Source organism: Heterocephalus glaber, unplaced genomic scaffold (genome assembly GCF_053883595.1).
Source record: "Heterocephalus glaber isolate CG9 unplaced genomic scaffold, H.glaber_assembly_v1.0 deba00000896, whole genome shotgun sequence".
Lineage (NCBI taxonomy): Eukaryota > Metazoa > Chordata > Mammalia > Rodentia > Bathyergidae > Heterocephalus > Heterocephalus glaber.
Window position 1 is genome coordinate 3966135 of NW_028258170.1, and position 17637 is coordinate 3983771.

The window sequence follows — 17637 nt, forward strand, 5'->3', positions numbered from 1 at the left end:
AAAAAAAGGAAGTGGTCTGAAGAGTGGAACAACATGCAGAGGGGACCACTACAAGAGAAAGGGGTCAGTTGCCATGAGGCCAATGGCCACAGTCTTTTTTACCCCTGTTCTGATGACAGATCTGAGCTGCCTATGTAGGGCTCTGAAGCTGCTCTGCGCATGTGTCCTGGCCATGATTAACAGGTCTCCATGATGGAGAGGTCACACCCAATTGCCCAGCTGCTGGGCCATGCCCTAATCTCCTGCCTCACTAGAACATGGCCTTTCTGATCACTCTACCCATAGTCCTGTGCACTGTGATTGTTCCAGCCTGACTGATGGGTGTGGACACTCTTCCTGGAACTGTGTGAGCATCAGGCAGTTTCCTTTGATACTTTCAGGTAGTTTTTCCTTTAGTCTTGGGTAGCTTCCTGGCACATCGGTGTTGTTTCTCACTCTGCTCAATATTAAAGGAGGGGCCCAGGGATTTAGCTCAGTGGTCCCGCCACCTGCCTCACAAGCACAAGGTCTGGAGTTCAATCCCCGGTACCGAAAAAGAAAAGAAAAAAACAAAACAAAACAAAACAGTATATATATAGCATTCTGTCCTGCAATCTCCATCTACCTTCGTTTTACCAAACTTAGCTTCAGCACCTCAGCTCAAGGTCGGCGGGGGGGGACTCAACTTCAGTTTCTGCTCCTGTGTCGTGGTCTAGGAAGTCTCTAAGGGCACCAGGGAGCTGGGACATTAGGAAGGCTTACCTCATCTGTTTTCTGCTGCTCAGCTATCATTGTCTTCATTAAATGAGGGCTGCTGTCTTGGAATTTGTTCTTTAATGTATTGTGTCAGTTGAGGTTCTTTCAGACAGGAAGATACGCCTGTACTCATGACTCCCCTTGGCTAGTAGCAAACTGCCACAGAGCCTCAATACCTGCTGTAGAATGATGAGCATGCTCTTCTTCATGCTCTGCCTAACTGCTCCCTGTTCCCTTCCATTTCTCAGTGCTGCCATCTCTTCCCCCTGGGAAATCTTCCAGAGCCGACTGTACATCACATTCCTGTATGTGATCACAGATCTTTCCTTACAACATCTATGTGAATTTATAATGATCTTTTTTTTTGTCTTCCCCACTAGACTTGAAGGTAAACAACAGCAGAGGGCTCATGTATTTTATCTGCAGGGCTTAGTATAGTGTGTTTCACATTGTGGGCACTCCGTGTACATTGTTCAGTCTATGAATGACTAAATGTGCAAATGGAAATTTCTTTATATGTAAAAGGTGGTCCTATATTTTATTTCTGTCTTCTTTCTCCCTGATACAGATAGTGTTAGGCTACTGAAAATCTGGAGTGTATTTTATTCATGTAATAAATTTACAGAACTGCAAAATATGTAGAAGAAAAATTGAAAATAAAAGTAGTAGACTATAAAAAGAGCTATCAGAAACAAAAGAACAAAATCATAGCACATGAAAAAGCAGAACAGATATGAGAACTCTCCAATGCAAAGTATAATATCCTAGGTTTAAAGAAGTGTTTGGATTACTTATTTTATCCTGCAGATAGATAGGGGAATTTTTATTATTCTTGACTAACTCCTGAGGGCTTTCAGGGAAGAATATTTCTTCTTGGAAATAAAATGACACCTTGTTCATTATGAATACTTCTAATAATTAAATGTGTATTTTCCAAATCATAATTTTGATTTAATGACTCTATATAAGCCCTCCATATAGAAATTTTACTATTTTGCTAACAGAATTGTGGTTTAAAAAATGTTTACATTTGTATTACAATTAGTGATGCAAGGCACATCCTTTAGGTAAATCATTTCCTACATTACAAATTTTTCACTTTGAATAAATTTTTAAATTTTGTACTCAATTTGAATTATTTGGTTAAAGTATAGGAATTTTTAAAATTATCTTTGATTGGTGTTTCTAAAATTTTCTGAAATAGTTTATATTAATTTAAAGTCCTACCAACAGAGTATGAAATGGCCATTTTTTTAGCCTAGAAAAAGTTTTTAAATATTATACAGTTTTATGGTGTGTGTGTGTGTGTGTACAGTGAGAAAGAGCAAACTGAGGACCTCCTACATGTTGTAAGGCAAGAACCTTATAACTCAGCGAGAACACCCAGCTCATGATTCATTATTAACATGCACAAAATAAAAAGTAAAATGGAAAGTGATTAGTGATTACTTTATTCAACATTTCTATTTCATACATATATAAAATTAATTCAAATTTCTATATTGAAAGAATATATTATTCTTTGTCATTTCATTATTCAATCCTGTCTTGTACTAAAAAGTATTTCAAAATTATTTATAAACTATATAACAATGAACAAGATAACCTGAAAGTTTTTTGTTTTTGTTTTTGTTTTTATTTTTATTTTTTTGGTACCAGGGATTGAACTCAGGTTCTTGCACTTGCAAGGCAGGTGGTGCAACCACTGAGCTAAATCCCTGGCTCCTAACCTGAAAGTTAAAAAATATAAACATAAAAGATGTCATCATAGGTATTAGATTCCTTAGTCTCCCCTTGATTAAAATAATTTCTAAATATATGTTATGTGCAAGATATCTGAAGGTGCTATCTTATACTGTAAATCATTTTTCAGATACCTATAGTGTTTGAGGAACACAAAATTTTACATATCATGAATTTATAAACTTCTGAACAAACATTTTTAAAATTGGCATATCCTTACAATGGCTAACATTTGTACTTGTTTTGAAGAATCGGTATACACACATATTTTCTGTCTCTCACATCTTTTGATGCCCCTCTCAGCAGACCCAGAGACCTTGGGTCCTGGGATGAGAGGGAGCCCAGGGCAGGAAATCCCAGAGCTTCAGGAGGCTCAAGAAAGAGGATCACAGATTTAAGCCCAGCCAGGTCCAATTAGTGAATTAGACCCTGCCTCAAATCAAAAAGGAAGAGAAAAACAAAATTTAAAATGATATGGGAATAGAACTCAATGAAAAGTGCCAGATTCAAAATCTAGTACAAAAATATTAAGACAAAAAAAGAACGGTCAAATCTTTTCCAACTAAGATATCCAGAGCCTGAGAGGATATATGAAGTAGCATATTTGCAGCCATCTCATTTAAATAGTTAAAAATAAAAATTTGAACGAAGACAAATACCCACCAGTATGCCAATGTCTACATGATGGTCAATCCCATGCAAGGTGTGTTGACTAACGCCCACATGCAAGAGGAACTGCAGAAGCTTTGGGTTCCTGAAATTACATGTGATTTTTATTGTTTTTCTTTTACATTTTTCTCCACTATAGAAATATTAAATTCATGTAATATAAACAGCTTATTCTCAGGCTGATTATACAAAATCAACTCAGAAAACACTGAAAATTCAAGGATATACACTCACAATCCATGCCAAAAACCAAGAAGCAAACAAAATGAAATAAACCAACAACAACAAAAATCCTCAAGCTTGGCTTACAACAACTGCTTCAAAACATATTTTAATAATTTTGAAGTTAAATGAACATCAGCACTATGATCGAGCAATTTCACATCTAAATATCTCCCCCAAGAAATGACAGTTGGTACCATACAAGCAGATGTGTAAGAATGGTCAGAGCAGATTCACTTTCAATTCAACACTGGAAACAGAACAAATGGCCATCAACAGATGGATGAGGAGAAATTCCTGCCCCATCCACACAATGGGCTGTGAGGGCTTCACCAGTGACAAGAAGCACCATGCAGAAAACCTACCATGGTTTGCTTCCTGAAGAAGACCTGCAGAAAATATTTATACTAAATGTTTACAGTTCCATGCCCTCTACAAAGGGCAAACCAAGTGGTCAGCTTGGGATAGGGGACAGGAGGGGACAGCTGTGGACACAGGAAAAATTCCCAAGTGAAGTGTGAATGTGCTCTGCATCACCATTCAGGTGATGATCTCCAGGGCCTCACAAAGACTGCACTTTGCAGTCACCACCTCCTGTCCCTCCTCACATCTTGTAACAGTACTGAATGCTGCACTTTGTGATTGAGTTTAGTATCTCAGTGTGAATAGTTGTCCATGTGCACCTGAAAGTTATAACCTGCTACGACTTCCATGCCTGGCCTTCCAGGGGATATTTCAAATGTTTTTATCTCTTAAAGAAAATGATTATAGGCATTTTTGGAACATCTCCATAGTCACTGTTTGAACTGAAATAAAACTAAAGGCAACCTCTGAAAGAAAATCCTCCTAAAATCCAACAGATCTCTAAGTGATGACCCTGAGCACTGGTCTTGAGGGAGAATGAATCCTTTGGAAGGAAAATCACACTCCCCACTGTGCCTGTTGCATCTGAAGCATCAACACATTTGTTGCAATAAAACTTGAAGTACATCAAACTGTATAACATTACAAACAACCTTTCAATTTTTCATTGCCTTTTTTAAGGTGCATTCAAATTTATTCCACTATGAAAAGGATGGGTGGTATCTTCCCAAAATAATGAAAAGCTTTATACCACAACAATATATGCACAACCATGTTATATCAGCACAATATGTAATAGCTAAATCTTGGAAACAGCACAAATGACCATCAACAGTGTAGTGGTTAAGGAAGATGCAGACGTTTTTTTTGTACAATGTAGCATTTATAAGCCACAGAAAAAATAAACTTGAGGCCTTATGTACTTGGAGGCTATAGTCTTTATTGAAATGAAACAAACACATTTTTAAATATTGCATTCTTCTTCTGGTGTGAGAAACCAAAAGGATAAAAAAGGTCCAAAATGTATAACAGATATTGGGAAGTAGAAAGAAAATGTCCAAATAGAAAATGGAAGGAGGGAGTTGGGAGGAGGAAATTAAATAAGGGACAAGGAAAAAAGAATAATAAGAAAAATGTGAACCAAAGCTTTTGAAAATAATGAGGAAAAGAAGAGTTACACAGAGGGTAGGGGACTGGGGGAAAAGGAATCATGATATATCATGTAGAGATCCACATTCCCTATGATGACTGTGATCAGTATGTATATCTAAAATCTACCAATAATATTAATTTTTTAAAAAGCTCCATGACTGTAAAATACTTCTGGAATGATATATACATGAAACAAAATAGTAGATTTTTCTGCCAAAATAAAAATAAAGGAAGGGGCCATAGGGTCTTCTTACCAGACCAGGAGGCTCATCCTATGGACCCCAGTACATGGCCTCACTTCCTTGGCGACAGGTCCCAGCAGAACTCAGAACCCTGGAGTAACAGGCACCACAGTCTCACCAAGGCTGCCTAACAGTCACTTGGCTGGAGAGAGTCACCAGTGAACATGTCGTGCTGCTTTCCAAGGCCTCCAGGCCACAGCCTCAGGACCCTGCACAGGGAAAGCACTTGGGAACAAGGGGATGGATGACTAAGTTCAGATACTACAGGCCACTCACGAAGAACCACCCAGTCCTCATGGGCAGCACAGGGCAGGTCTCACCACACCCAGAGACCTCAGGGCCTGAGATGATAGGGAGCCCAGGGCAGGTCTCCCTGGGACTGGCCACCAGGTACTCTGAGACACCAAGTCCAGGACAAGAACATTTAGGCCTGCCCACCACTGTGAGTCCCCAGCACCACTCCCACCCTGGGTCTTCACTCTGTGTGGGAGGTGGGAGGACAGGGTCAGGGGAGAAGCTCCTCCTGGGCAGGAGCAGGTGCTGGGAGGCTGTGAGCCCAGGGTCCTGTCACATCTCAGCCATGACAGGGCTGGCAGGAGGAGAAGGCCACTGCCCAGTGATGATTCACAGCCTCCAGAGCCATCTCCTGTCCTCTTGGGGTAGAAGCCTGTGACACAGCTGTTTGCATTTGGGGAGCACAGGGTTACCGGGGGCAAAAACACCACAAACTGTGACAAGGCAGAGCCTCATGCTGCCTGCCAGCTGCTGGACACTGTCCCACCAGAACTGCACATAGGACATCAGGACATCGGGCTGGAGCTGTCACTGGGGCTTGTGTGCCATGTGCCTGTGACAGACACTGGGGCCACAATAATAACAGGTGCCAGCTCAGGCCCACGGTGTGTATGTGAGAAGAGGGGACTCTGTCCTGAGGCCACAGGGGGACAGAGAGGGCCCTCGGGGACAGACAACACCTTCACCTCTTGCCTGCAGGGCTTGGTAACAGTGGGCCAGGGTCCTGCTCCCAAAGGTATCTGGGTCCCATGTCACCAAGATCCACATCCTCTCTGCTCAGCCTCCACCTTGGCCGGGGCAAAGTCACCATCCACATGCTGGAGGAGACCCAAGAAAAGGACGTGGACAAGGTGTCACTTCAATCTTGCCATGATTGCATTCAGCCATTTCACCTCACTGTAACTCCTGGCCCAGGCATCCATGTGGCTGATTCCTCATCTCTACCCTGGGAGGGGTCTCAGGACCCATGGGATGTTGCTTTTAATGCAAGGAGTTACACACAACCTCTCCTCGGCTAACAAGCTGGCCTGAAATGCTAGTATTTCTAGGTGTCTCTTCTGAAATTTAACTCTAATATGAGGATCCTCCTGTGCCCTCCTGGTAGGAGCCACTATAGACAATTCAGAGTTTGATCAAGGCTTAATCCTCCATCCCTCCCAATGAGTCATGGGTGGGATGCCAATTCCATGTCTCCCCACTGTTCCTTCACAGACTGGAAATCAGGCGGCCCAGAGCCTGGCAGAGGTCTGCACAGTGAGGACAGCACAGGCAGGCATGCCAGACACCCTGAGGGAGGCCCCCCCAGCAGGCCTTCCTGCATAGCTGGCCCATCAATGGGCCCTCCTTCCTGGACCCCAGAAGGGCCTGCATTTCGTCCCCACAGGAGGGGATGGTGGGAAGGTGAGTTCTGTTCTCGGCACCAAGGTGGACTTGGCCACTATAGCTCCAAGTCTTGGGAAGGTGCAAGCCCCTCTCAGCCTCACTTGCAACTCTGATCAATGGAGTTCTGAGAAAATGAAGCTCACATTGTGACTGTGTGATGGAATGGGGTCTCTACTGTAAGGATTGACCATGGCCTTCCTCTCATGGAAGATCAGCTAAGACAGCCCTGCTGATTCCCACAGATGATCTTCCATGCCCTCTGCACAGCTGTGAATCCCCCTGACTGAGCCCTGCACTTAGGGATAATTGTGCTGGTCACTGTAAAGTGTGCAGAATCACTATTGGTTTCACAGTGTTCCCAGAGCAGGAAACCTTGGGGTGTGCAAAGGACCCAGGCTCACTCAGACATCATGGAAGAGCAGGTGGCTACATCACTTTACCAACATACATGAAGACAAACTATGTGCAAACACTTTTCCAGGTAATGATCATGAACCAATATCCACAGCAGATGCAACCACTGCCCTTTTGAGTTTCAGTGATATTTGGTATCTACACAGTCACAATCAGAGCAGATATTACTCAAATTACAGTAGATGAAGCCCCTCCTTTCCTCCCTAGATGTGGATTCACAGCAGTGCAAAGGGAGTCCAGAGGAGGCACAGACACCGGGCAACACAGCACTACATACTCTAAAGCCTGAGGAGAGGCAAGGCAGCAGAGATGCGTACTGTCCCTCACTTCTCAGTTATGGAGCAGCAGCCCTGTGCCCTTGAGTACAATCATACAGCAGAGACCAGACTCTGTCCTCATGGAGCTGACAGTGGGGACAGGCAGGGAGACAGTGTCCAGCTGCCCTGAAGACAGAGGCGGTCACACCACTGAACAAAGACTCCTTCCCACTGAGCCTTTCTGAAACAAGACTATGAAGCTGAGAGGGTTGTAACAACACAGTAGAAGGCACATCAAATCAGGTCAGTAGCCATGTGAATCTGTTCTAATAACACCACAGGATGAACTGGTAGCACTTCAGGAAAAGCCAACAGAGTTGCATTAACCAGATCTACCAGGTGACTGGGAACCATCACATTAGAAAGGTTGCCAGGACTGCTCTACTGAGGGTGGGAGACGGTGGGGCTGGAGCATGTGCAGACTGGGCAGGAGGCTCACTGGTCCTTCCCTGCATGTTCACTCGGCAGTGTGGGAGGAATGGCCAGACCTCTCACTCTGCCTACCTGCCTTCCCCAGCTCCATGTCCTCTGTCCTTGACTCCTTGCTGGAGCTGCGCTCCCAGGTGCCTGACCTCCTGGCCCAGCTAGAGCATGCCTAGCCAACTGAGGCAGAGCCCAAGGGTGAGGACTGTGGTGTGAGCCTATGGGCATGTGGGGAGGGAGGGGCCTTTGGACACAGAGAGCATTCTGGTGCTGGGTGTCTCAGTAACCTTGTGTCACTCAGCAGTCAGTGGGCTGATGCAGTCTGGGGGGACTTTCTGGGGGAGGCTTCCTGCACAGAGCTCTCTAACAGGCAGTGGGAAGGTTGTGCCCCAGGAAGAAACATGGACAGTTGGTGAACTTCTCTTTCAACTGCAGGAGTAGCTCCAGTCAAAGCTGAAGTCCCAGCTGCAGAGCCTGTGCCAGCTCCACCTGCAGCTCCCTCCCCAGCTCTGGCACCACAGCCAGAAGGAGCACCAGGAAGCCCTTCTCCTCCAGCTGCACAAGGCGGGGTCCTGGTGGCTCCTCAGCAAGTGTCAGCTCCTGGCCTCCCCCTGGGGCCAGGTCCTGCCCCACACCTGCCACTCCCCTCTATTACCGTTGCTCATGTTTTCTTCTTTACTTTTCCACTTATTTTCTGGATTTATGTACATGATAGGCTTATTTTTAAATAAAACTTTAGATTTTACTGTTGTTTAAAAAGATCAGCCTGGCAGCACGAAGTGCCTGCTCAGTGTTGTGAACTTGACACCTCTGTCCAGGTCCAGGGCATTTTAATCAGTGTTGTACCATTGAGTGGTTCCTCGCTTCTCTCCTGCACCTAGTCCCTGGCCACCACTCCTATTATATCCCCATAATTCACGTATTCTAAGTTTTCCACATCAGTGCAATCAGATTTCTCCCTAGCCACATAATCCAGGAAAGGACTCATGGGTTTCAGAAGACTGTGGGCCAGGACACCACAGCCCCACTTCTCCTGGGTGAAGAAAAATCGTTCTCTAGATTTTGATTGAATTTTATTTTTAAAATATGAAATCTCAGAGCATCCTGGACACCAGGGGCTCAAGGTTCCAAGGGATGATTGGTCCAATTTTGCCCCATGGAAACTGTAGGACTCTTGACCTAGGTACTATACAAATCAATAATTGGTTTTTAGTACTGGGGATTGAACCTAGGACTTTCTCAGTGAGCTACATCGCCAGCCCATTTTTTAGTTTTGTCACAGAATCTCACTAAGTAGCTGATTTACCCAGCCTGGATTCAAACTTCTGATCTGCTTGCTTTAGCCTCCCAGGGACTGTACTAATCCCTCAGTCCTGGGATTATAGATCTGTACCACCTTAACAGGCTTCTCTAAGGATTTTTGAAACACAAACTCCAAAATGGACCTCTATGCCTGGGTTTCCACCTTTAGGACTTGAGGTGGTTTGGTATCTCTGGTGAAGAGTGAGGATTCCACCAGCAGGGTGATTTTCCCCAAGCGGGCAGTGAATCTGTGTAATCATCATTCCAGCACCCAGTTGGGGTGGTGACTTCAGGCTCTGCCCTGACCTCCCTCCCACACTGCCCCGATGTGCTGAGACACCCCTTCTTTCCACCTTTCAGCAGGGTCAGCTGGACAGTGAGTAGGACAAGCCTGTCCCAGTGAGCCCTGTTCTGCTCTGTCCCCAAGAATCCTTCCTAAGCTGTAGGAGCTGCACACAGCCCCATGCTTGAGCCTGTGCCCACAAAAGCTGCAGGAACCATCTTATCAGTCTCCATGAACATCCCACAGCTCATGACCTGCACCAGGCTGTCCTAGGCCCCCTCCCTGACTGCACATACCCCTTCCCGGCCAGATGCTGTATGGCTCTCACACTGTGCACTGCTACCAAATGCATTTGCCATGAAGAAAGGATCATCCAGACAGTGTGGACTTGAGGTGGAATGCCTGGGGACAGGGACCATGTACTCCACAGAAGCGACTTTGAGAACAATCTATGCTCTACAGATCCCACCATAATGCACCCAGGTATGGCCCAATTTCCATTTTACACATTAAATGTACCTATTTCACCATGAATTAAATCATTATGTACTGCAATAATGTACTAATAAAAATCATGTAACAAATTACAAACATTACAATTTTATATTAAATTTAAAATATTCAAATTATAAACACTAAAAAGGGGAATGAAATTTTGACAAATGCAAAAAAATAGAATAGGCAAGTCAAGCAAAGCCAGACAGACTGAGACCCTCTACCTGGCAGGCAAGGGTCCTTCAGGCAGATGCAAGCCTGATGCACAGAGCTGCCCCTGTCCTGAACCCACGCACAGCCTGATGGGATCCCTGTGGCCAATCCTGGTGTCATAGGAACATGCAATGTCATAGCACTTTGCACTGTACACAGCCCAGTGCAGACACAAGGAGAGCTTGCTGTGTACTGACTGCCCGAGATCCCCAGAAGCTGCTCACCCTTTGGGGAGACAAGGAACCCACACTCCCAACACAGTGAGGACTTGAGTAACAGAACAGAAAGTGAACACAGCACTCAGGCAAATCTCCTCAAGGAAGCCTCAGTCTCCCCCACCTGCCTTTGTCCCTCTGCTCAGGTCCCTTTCTGGCAGTGTGACCAGGACTGCTAACTCCTCTCTGGCCCCAGGATTCAAGGTCAGGGATGGCCTGGAAGTGACAGTTGGAGACAGCCCTGCCCCATACCTCCTCTAAGAAAGGCCCTGGTTTTTCTCCACCATACAGCTTCCCCAGGGCTCTGAAGAGTGTGCTGTTGTGACGAGGTTTGGGTAGGAGAGGGTTAGCAAGCCTTTCAAATATACGTATCTAAACCTGCCAAATGTCCACAGCTTCCTAGTAAATGTATGGGAGGAACTAGGTAGAAAAAAAGTGACAGCTGACTTAAAGGAATCCTGCTCTACACATCAAGATCCCAGCAACAGTGTGGCCTAGAAGGGAAATACGCAGGTGACTGCTCCACTCACCAGCCTCTGAGAATGCTGCCCACTCCACCACACTTACCTTCACAGCCTCACAGCCACCTGGGTCTTGGGGTCTAGGCGCTGTGACTCTGGCACCAGTGGACAGGCAAGGGATGAAACTGGGGCAGCCTGCCAACTACCTGGCCTTTAGCCCAAGGAAAGGAAGCTTCAGAATACTTCTTTACCTGAGGCCCAAGAGCTGGGGCAGAGGCACATCCAGGGGGTGAATTGTATACAAGGGTCCCCTGGGACCTCCGTGGTCCAGCTCCTGAGGACCCAGGGATGTCCCAGCAGCAAGCCTGACCACCACCTCCAGGCCCCTCATAACACAATGCTTGGCTAAGGGGAGGATCTGGTCTTGGGACTGGGACAGAGATGTGTGGCCCTACTGGGGAATTTTGTGTCCCCAGACCTAAGTGGATTGGTGCACCTTTACTTCCTATTCTTCCAATGTCCAGATGAGCCTGACTCACACAGGGACCCAGAGCTTTGGCCAGCCCCTGGGATGCTCAACAGTCAGAGGTCTCCAGTTTGACCTCAAGACCCAGTTCTGACCAGAGTCCTCTGAGAACTCCTGGTGCTGAAAGTTGCTAAGGCCACCATAAGCCAAGAACAGGGGTTCCTGGTATCCTCAACCCCAGGCCCTGGAAAAAGTGCAAGAGAATGTTGGTTCCAGCTTGGTCTGTGCAACAATACATCAGCTATCCCTAGAGTACTGGTTTCTCCCTGGGCCAAGGGACTGGGGGACCACAGAGCAGCCCCTAGGCCAGCCATATGCAGCACAAACCAGCTGTGTGGTGAGAAGACAGGAGGAGAGATGGATGGATGGGGAAGGAATGGGAAGAGAAGGAAGGTAAGTAGAAAAAGGCACTGCACTGCACAAAGGTCCGACCCCAATCTTTCCACTCAGCAAACCTTCTGGTTGACAGCAGAAACCAGGGACTCTGGACTTAGGGCAGCTGCACACACATAGTCTCCTCCTCTTGTGATCCCATCCCGGGGCCTGGGGATCTTGGGGGGAAAAGGAAGGGACTCAGAAGGGTAAGTCAGGCAGAGGAAGAACAAGGGAACCATAGTACAGGAGTGTGTCCTAGTCAGGTGGTTGTGCAACACAGTCTGTGGTTCCCCACATGCCCCACTGGGATGCCAGGCACATTGAATACCGACTGCCCCTGACCAGGGCCAAAGAACAGCAGGCAGGGATCCTCCTTGATCATCACAAGAGGGCCATACAGACATCCACACAGACCCTGGAGCACCGACACCTCAGAGAAGCACTGTGCCTGCCCTTGTGCTCCACACCCCTCATGCTGCTCAGCTCCAGCAGGGCGCCACACATTAAGAACAACCCACTTATAGTCCACAGGGAGACCCCGTCTGGAGGGGTTGTGCTGGGCCTGGGTTCTTCCCCCCTGCCTTTCAATGACCCTGGGCCTCAGCTTGCCACACCTGGACACAAAATAAAAATCACACCCCACAGGCTCAGGGAATCAGGGCGGTGAACATACCCAGTAATGTGGCCGCACTATGTGCAAATGGGGCCAAGAGGGACTACTGTCCTTGTCCCCAGCCTGGAAATGACACCCATCAGGACATGGTTAGTCCACCCTCCCTGGGGAGACCATGTCCATCTCTGAGGAACTGCATTCCCCTCCCAGGTCAGAACAGCAGAGACCCTGCATGCACTGGAGAAGGAAATGGGACAAATGTCCATCACCAGGGCTTTGGAAGTGAGCCCAGGGGCCAAGCATGAAATTCAGCCTCCTTCCTGAAGCTGTCCCGCACCAGGGATTGGGCTTTGGGATGTGATCAGTGCCTGGGGTCAGGGCACAAGGCCTTTGGGTTTGTGGCCATTGAGGTTCTGTGTGTCTGGGGTGTGACAGCTGCTGCCAGGTAGCTGGTTAGAACAGCCTGAAAGGACGAAGATGCCTAAGGGACACAGGAGTCAAGGACAACTGTCCTGCCCTTCCTCCTGACTGGCTCCCACAGAAGACATTCTGGAGTGGAGTTAGCTGTGGAATAAGCACCTGTGCTTCCTGGGGTGGGAGAAGAAAATGCTGCTGACAAGTTGTCTACTGATTTTAGATAAGGGCCTCCGGAGATGACCCCAGAGAATTGCTTTAAACCAAGGAAAACTGCACAGCCCCTCTTCTAGGAGACCTAGACTTACCTTTGCTTGTTATAACCACATTGTAAACTAGGCATAGTTGTACACACCTGTGATTCCAACATTCTAGGAAGCTGAAAGATCAAAAGTTCAAGCCCAGACTGAACAGCTTAGCGACTCAGATCCTTTCCCAAAACACACAATAAAAGGGGTGGATGGGGCTGAGGATATAGCACAGTGCAAAGATCCTAGGTTTAATCCACCATACTGAACAAAAAAAGCCATGCACACATGATGAGAAATTCTCCACCCTGAAGTGTTCTCATCCACCATGTCTGACCACACGGTGTATAAAAGAGCATGATCTGCATTGTGATCTCACAGGATAGGATGTGCCGGCCTCTCCAGGAGAGGGACAGTCTTCCCAATATGAACATCGTAATTCTCTCCCAGGAAACCCAGCTGCCCTGTCCTGGGGAGACACTTTGGCAGTTAACTCAGAATATTCCTTACCTGCTGCTGATCACGAACTTTCTTCCAATGGGATCACATCAAATTGGAAAACTTTTGCACAGCAAAAGAATCCACCAACAGAGGGATGAGATAACTCACAGAATGGCAAAATATTTTTACCAGCTACTCCTCAAAGGACTGACCTCTAGAATATAGAAAGAACTCAAAAAAATGTCACCCCCATATATAAAGACCTAATAACAAATAGGCATCTGAAATAAACAGACATTTCTCAGATGAAGAAATACAAACAGTAAATAAATAGGGCCAGGGATTTAGCTCAGTAGTGCCTGCCTTGAAAGCACAAGGTCCTGATTTTGATCCCTGGTACCCAAATAAAACCCCAAACCCCCCCCAAAAAACAGTAAAAAAAAAAATGAAAAAAAGTTCAACATCACCAGTTGTTCAAGAAATGCAAACTAAAACAACACTGAGATTGCATCTCACTGCAGAAAGAATGGCTATCAAGAAATTAACCAGTAACAAAAGGTGGTGAGGATGTGGGGAAAAAGGAACCCCTCTCCACTGTTCCACTGGAGTGTAAGCTGATACAACTTCTATGGAAATCAGTATAGAGATTCTTCAAAAAACTCAAATTAGAGGTTCCCTTTGACCCAGCTGTTCTCCTTCTAGGTTTCTTCCCAAAAGAGTTAAAAGCACCATACCACAGTGATGTATGATACCTGTGTTTATACCAGCACAATTTATAATAGCTAAATCTTGTAAACAGTCCAGATGCTCATCAAAAGATGAATGGATAAAGAAAATGTAGTATGATACACAATGGAGTATTACCCAAGGATAAAACTGAGTCATTTTTAGGTAAATTGATGCACCTGGAGACTCTATCTTAAGTGAAATAAGTCAGATACACAAGTTTAAATATAGCATTGTTTCTCTTGTATAAGAGACTCAAAGGGTAAATAAGGAGCTTAATGGAGGATAGATATTGGGAAGTAGGAAGAACACATTCAAATGGGGAAGGAAACAAGGGAGGGTGGAAGTGGAAGGAAGGGAAATGGAAAAAAAGAATTGAAGTAAAAAAATGAAAACAAACTTTTGTAAATAAGGAGGCAAAGAAAGGTTGAAGGAAGGGGAGGTGAATGGGAAAAAAAAGAATTAAGATGTGTTATATACAGGTAAGGTTCTCTATGATGAATATGATCATGAGTTATGATATGTACTAATTTTTAAAAATTTAAAAAAAAAAACAGCTGAACGACAACAAATTACCTGTAGAATTGGTATCACATTTCACTTCTAAAATTCAGATTTTAGCTCATAAATCTAACCTGAGAAGGACTTAGGAGTATACAATTTTTATAAACACAAAAAATTTGTATTCAAGTACTATTATAGTGATGACATCCCTTTTATTCCTGTGTATAATCTGGGCTTCTGATTCTGTTAAAACTTAAATTTACTGTGTCAAAAGGCTGGAATCCAGGTTTAATTTCCTATTTATCTCAGTATTTTAACACTTTATATGAAAGACAACATTTGTAATCCAAAAGTAACTATCATCTCCAAGATAGAAAACACGGGTTATTTCTGTTTCTTATACATATATCCATATGCACACGGCCACAACCCACCTTCAAGTCTTGGTGTTATAGGTAGGATCTCCCTCCAGCATTTAATAATGTTAAATATGTAAACTTCTGTTCACCAATAAGAGGAAGTGAACATTTCATCTTGAAGTTTTATGGTCAGTTTATTAAGTTCAATGGTGAAAGTTATCAGAAGAATATTCTCCTGAGAGTTATTTTTTCTTAGAAAAAAAAAAAAGGAAAATTAAAAGCCTTTCAGCACAGCCACAGATGCTGTGGCTGTGGAGCTCTCCAGAGATGGTGCATCAGTCCTCTGAGTCACTCCCTGGGCCAGCAGGGTTGTAGTCTGGGTCGTCCTCAACATCCTCCAGCTCCAAGTCATCCAGTTCCTGGAACAAAGACTCATCTACTTCCACATTATTTCCAGCTGTGCGAAGAAGAACATATTTCATGTTCAGTTTTATACCAAGGAATGAAAAGACATAACTCATTGGCAATACCAAACAGAAGCTTCTGAACATGCATATCAGGTGCAAATGACGAAATCCCAAATCACAAATGCAAATCATCTCTATTTTGGTCAGCAGAGATTCTGAGATGTTAAGAGCAACTTCATTCTTCCATTTCAGTCTAAGATTCTGGTTATTTAAAAAAAAGCCACTGGAATTATTACTTATAATGTTGCAAATTGTATGCTGAATACAATGATGTTGATACATTGCTTTGGTTATGCAGTTGATATCACTAGTTCTTCTACCAGCAGTTATCACTTCTAATAGTTGCAGACATGTACAACATTAAAGTTTGTTATTCAACTGAGATCCTTAAGTTCACCTCTACTCTCTCCCAGTTCTCCTTGTAACCACTAGTGTGACTTTCCAAGATTCTAGATACCTAATCCCTATAATGAGCAACAGCCAAGCTCTACATTAAACTCCTTCAGACTTTACTTCATCTGACATAGATCAAAGCAGGAGATTATAGCATTCTTGATCACCAAAAATAGCTATCTTCCTTTCTTCTCAGACTTGAGTTTATTGAAATTCAATTAAGTGAAAATATAAAGAGAATGAGTCTTACTTGGTGCCTATGAGAAGTAATAAAAATACAATATACTAAGTCCAGGTCAAAGAATAACTTAGTCTTGGATTGGTAGTGAATGATCCACAAAGCAGATGAAGTCTAAAATGCCTTGGTGATAAATTTGAACCCACCAAGAAAAAAAAAGGAGCTGGATGAAGCAATTCTAGATAGAAGTACATGCAATGGCAGAGAAAAAAGAGAAGACCTTGACAATTTCTAACTGGAAGAAAGATTTGAAGAAAACTACCTAAGGATAGTTTTAATAGGTAAGGACTAGAATGTAGGTCAACCTTCTTCTATAAGTAGTGGAAATCCAAGTACTATAAAAGATTAAATATGGGTTTAGAAATAATACATCACAGACAACAATTATAACATACTATAGATAAGGGCATTAAAAGGAGGAAGAGATACAGGCAAATAATTTATCACAAAAGTCCAAGTAAAAATAATAAATCCTTCAGATAAGAAGAAACTGCTGAGAAGATATTTCAGAGGCAGAATCAACAAATATCTTCTAGTAACTTACTTGCAATGAAGACATGCTTGATCCACTAGAGAGGGAATTGAGTCAAGAATGAGTGAAGAGACTAAAACTGGTAAAGCACAAGAAACAATAAATGAAAACTTTTTAAGATTAGAATTTAACAAAATAGAAGAGGACATCTTGCTGGGGTTTTTTTTTTACTTTTTTGTTGTATAAAAATCTTGGTAAAAGTGCTACAGAGAATATAATTAGGCTAGGAGTGTTAACTCAGTGATAGAGCACTTGCCTAGCATACATGAGGGTTTGATCCCCAGCACCAATTAAAAAAAAAAAGGAAGAAGAAAAGAAGGAAAAAGAAGAAGAAGAAAGAAAAGTTGAGTGCCAGTAAAGGGCCCGGCCACCTTACTTTTAAGAATGGGGGATTTTAGTGGGGGCCGGGGATTTAGTTCAGTGGTTCCACCGCTTGCCCCGCAAACACAAGGACCCAAGTTTGATCCCCGGAACCAAAAAAAGCAACTGACGTTGCTTCTTAACCTTCTCTACCAGATAATCCAGACAAGGCTGAAAGACCAGAAGCTAGAGGATCTCCAAAAGGCAAAGTGGACACAACAATGGCAAATGAAATGCAGAGCTCTCAGGCATCATCAGTGGTGTGATCAAGTATGGAGTCCCTTCCAAAACACACATGGGCTCCATGAAGAAAAAACCAATCTATACTGCTCAGAGTGAGATCAAAGTGAGAATACTCTGAATAAAATAAGAGCAGTAATTTTATTTAATGTAAATTTTTTCTCTCCAAGGATGTTTACAAAATATAGTTTGAGGCTGGGCATGGTGGCACACACCTGTAATCCCAGCACTCAGGAGGTGGAAGCAGGAGGATTGCTGTGAGTTCCAGGCCAGCC

At 44.2% G+C, this 17637-nt stretch overlaps 1 protein-coding gene across 3 annotated transcripts in view; it reads right to left on the reverse strand.

Moving 5' to 3' along the window:
* Positions 1–2165: 2165 nt before the first annotated feature.
* Positions 2166–17637, reverse strand: part of Rwdd1 (RWD domain containing 1) — a 34327-nt gene continuing 18855 nt past the window's right edge. Inside the window, exons 7-8 of one of the 3 annotated variants that reach the window (XM_004869095.4) lie at positions 15208–15589; positions 2166–3232 (exon numbers count right to left, since the gene is read on the reverse strand). In XM_004869095.4, coding sequence (XP_004869152.2) covers positions 15468–15589 — 122 coding nt within the window. In that variant the 3' untranslated portion in view covers positions 2166–3232; positions 15208–15467. The other 2 variants (XM_087207885.1, XM_087207886.1) reach the window with 2 other exon arrangements.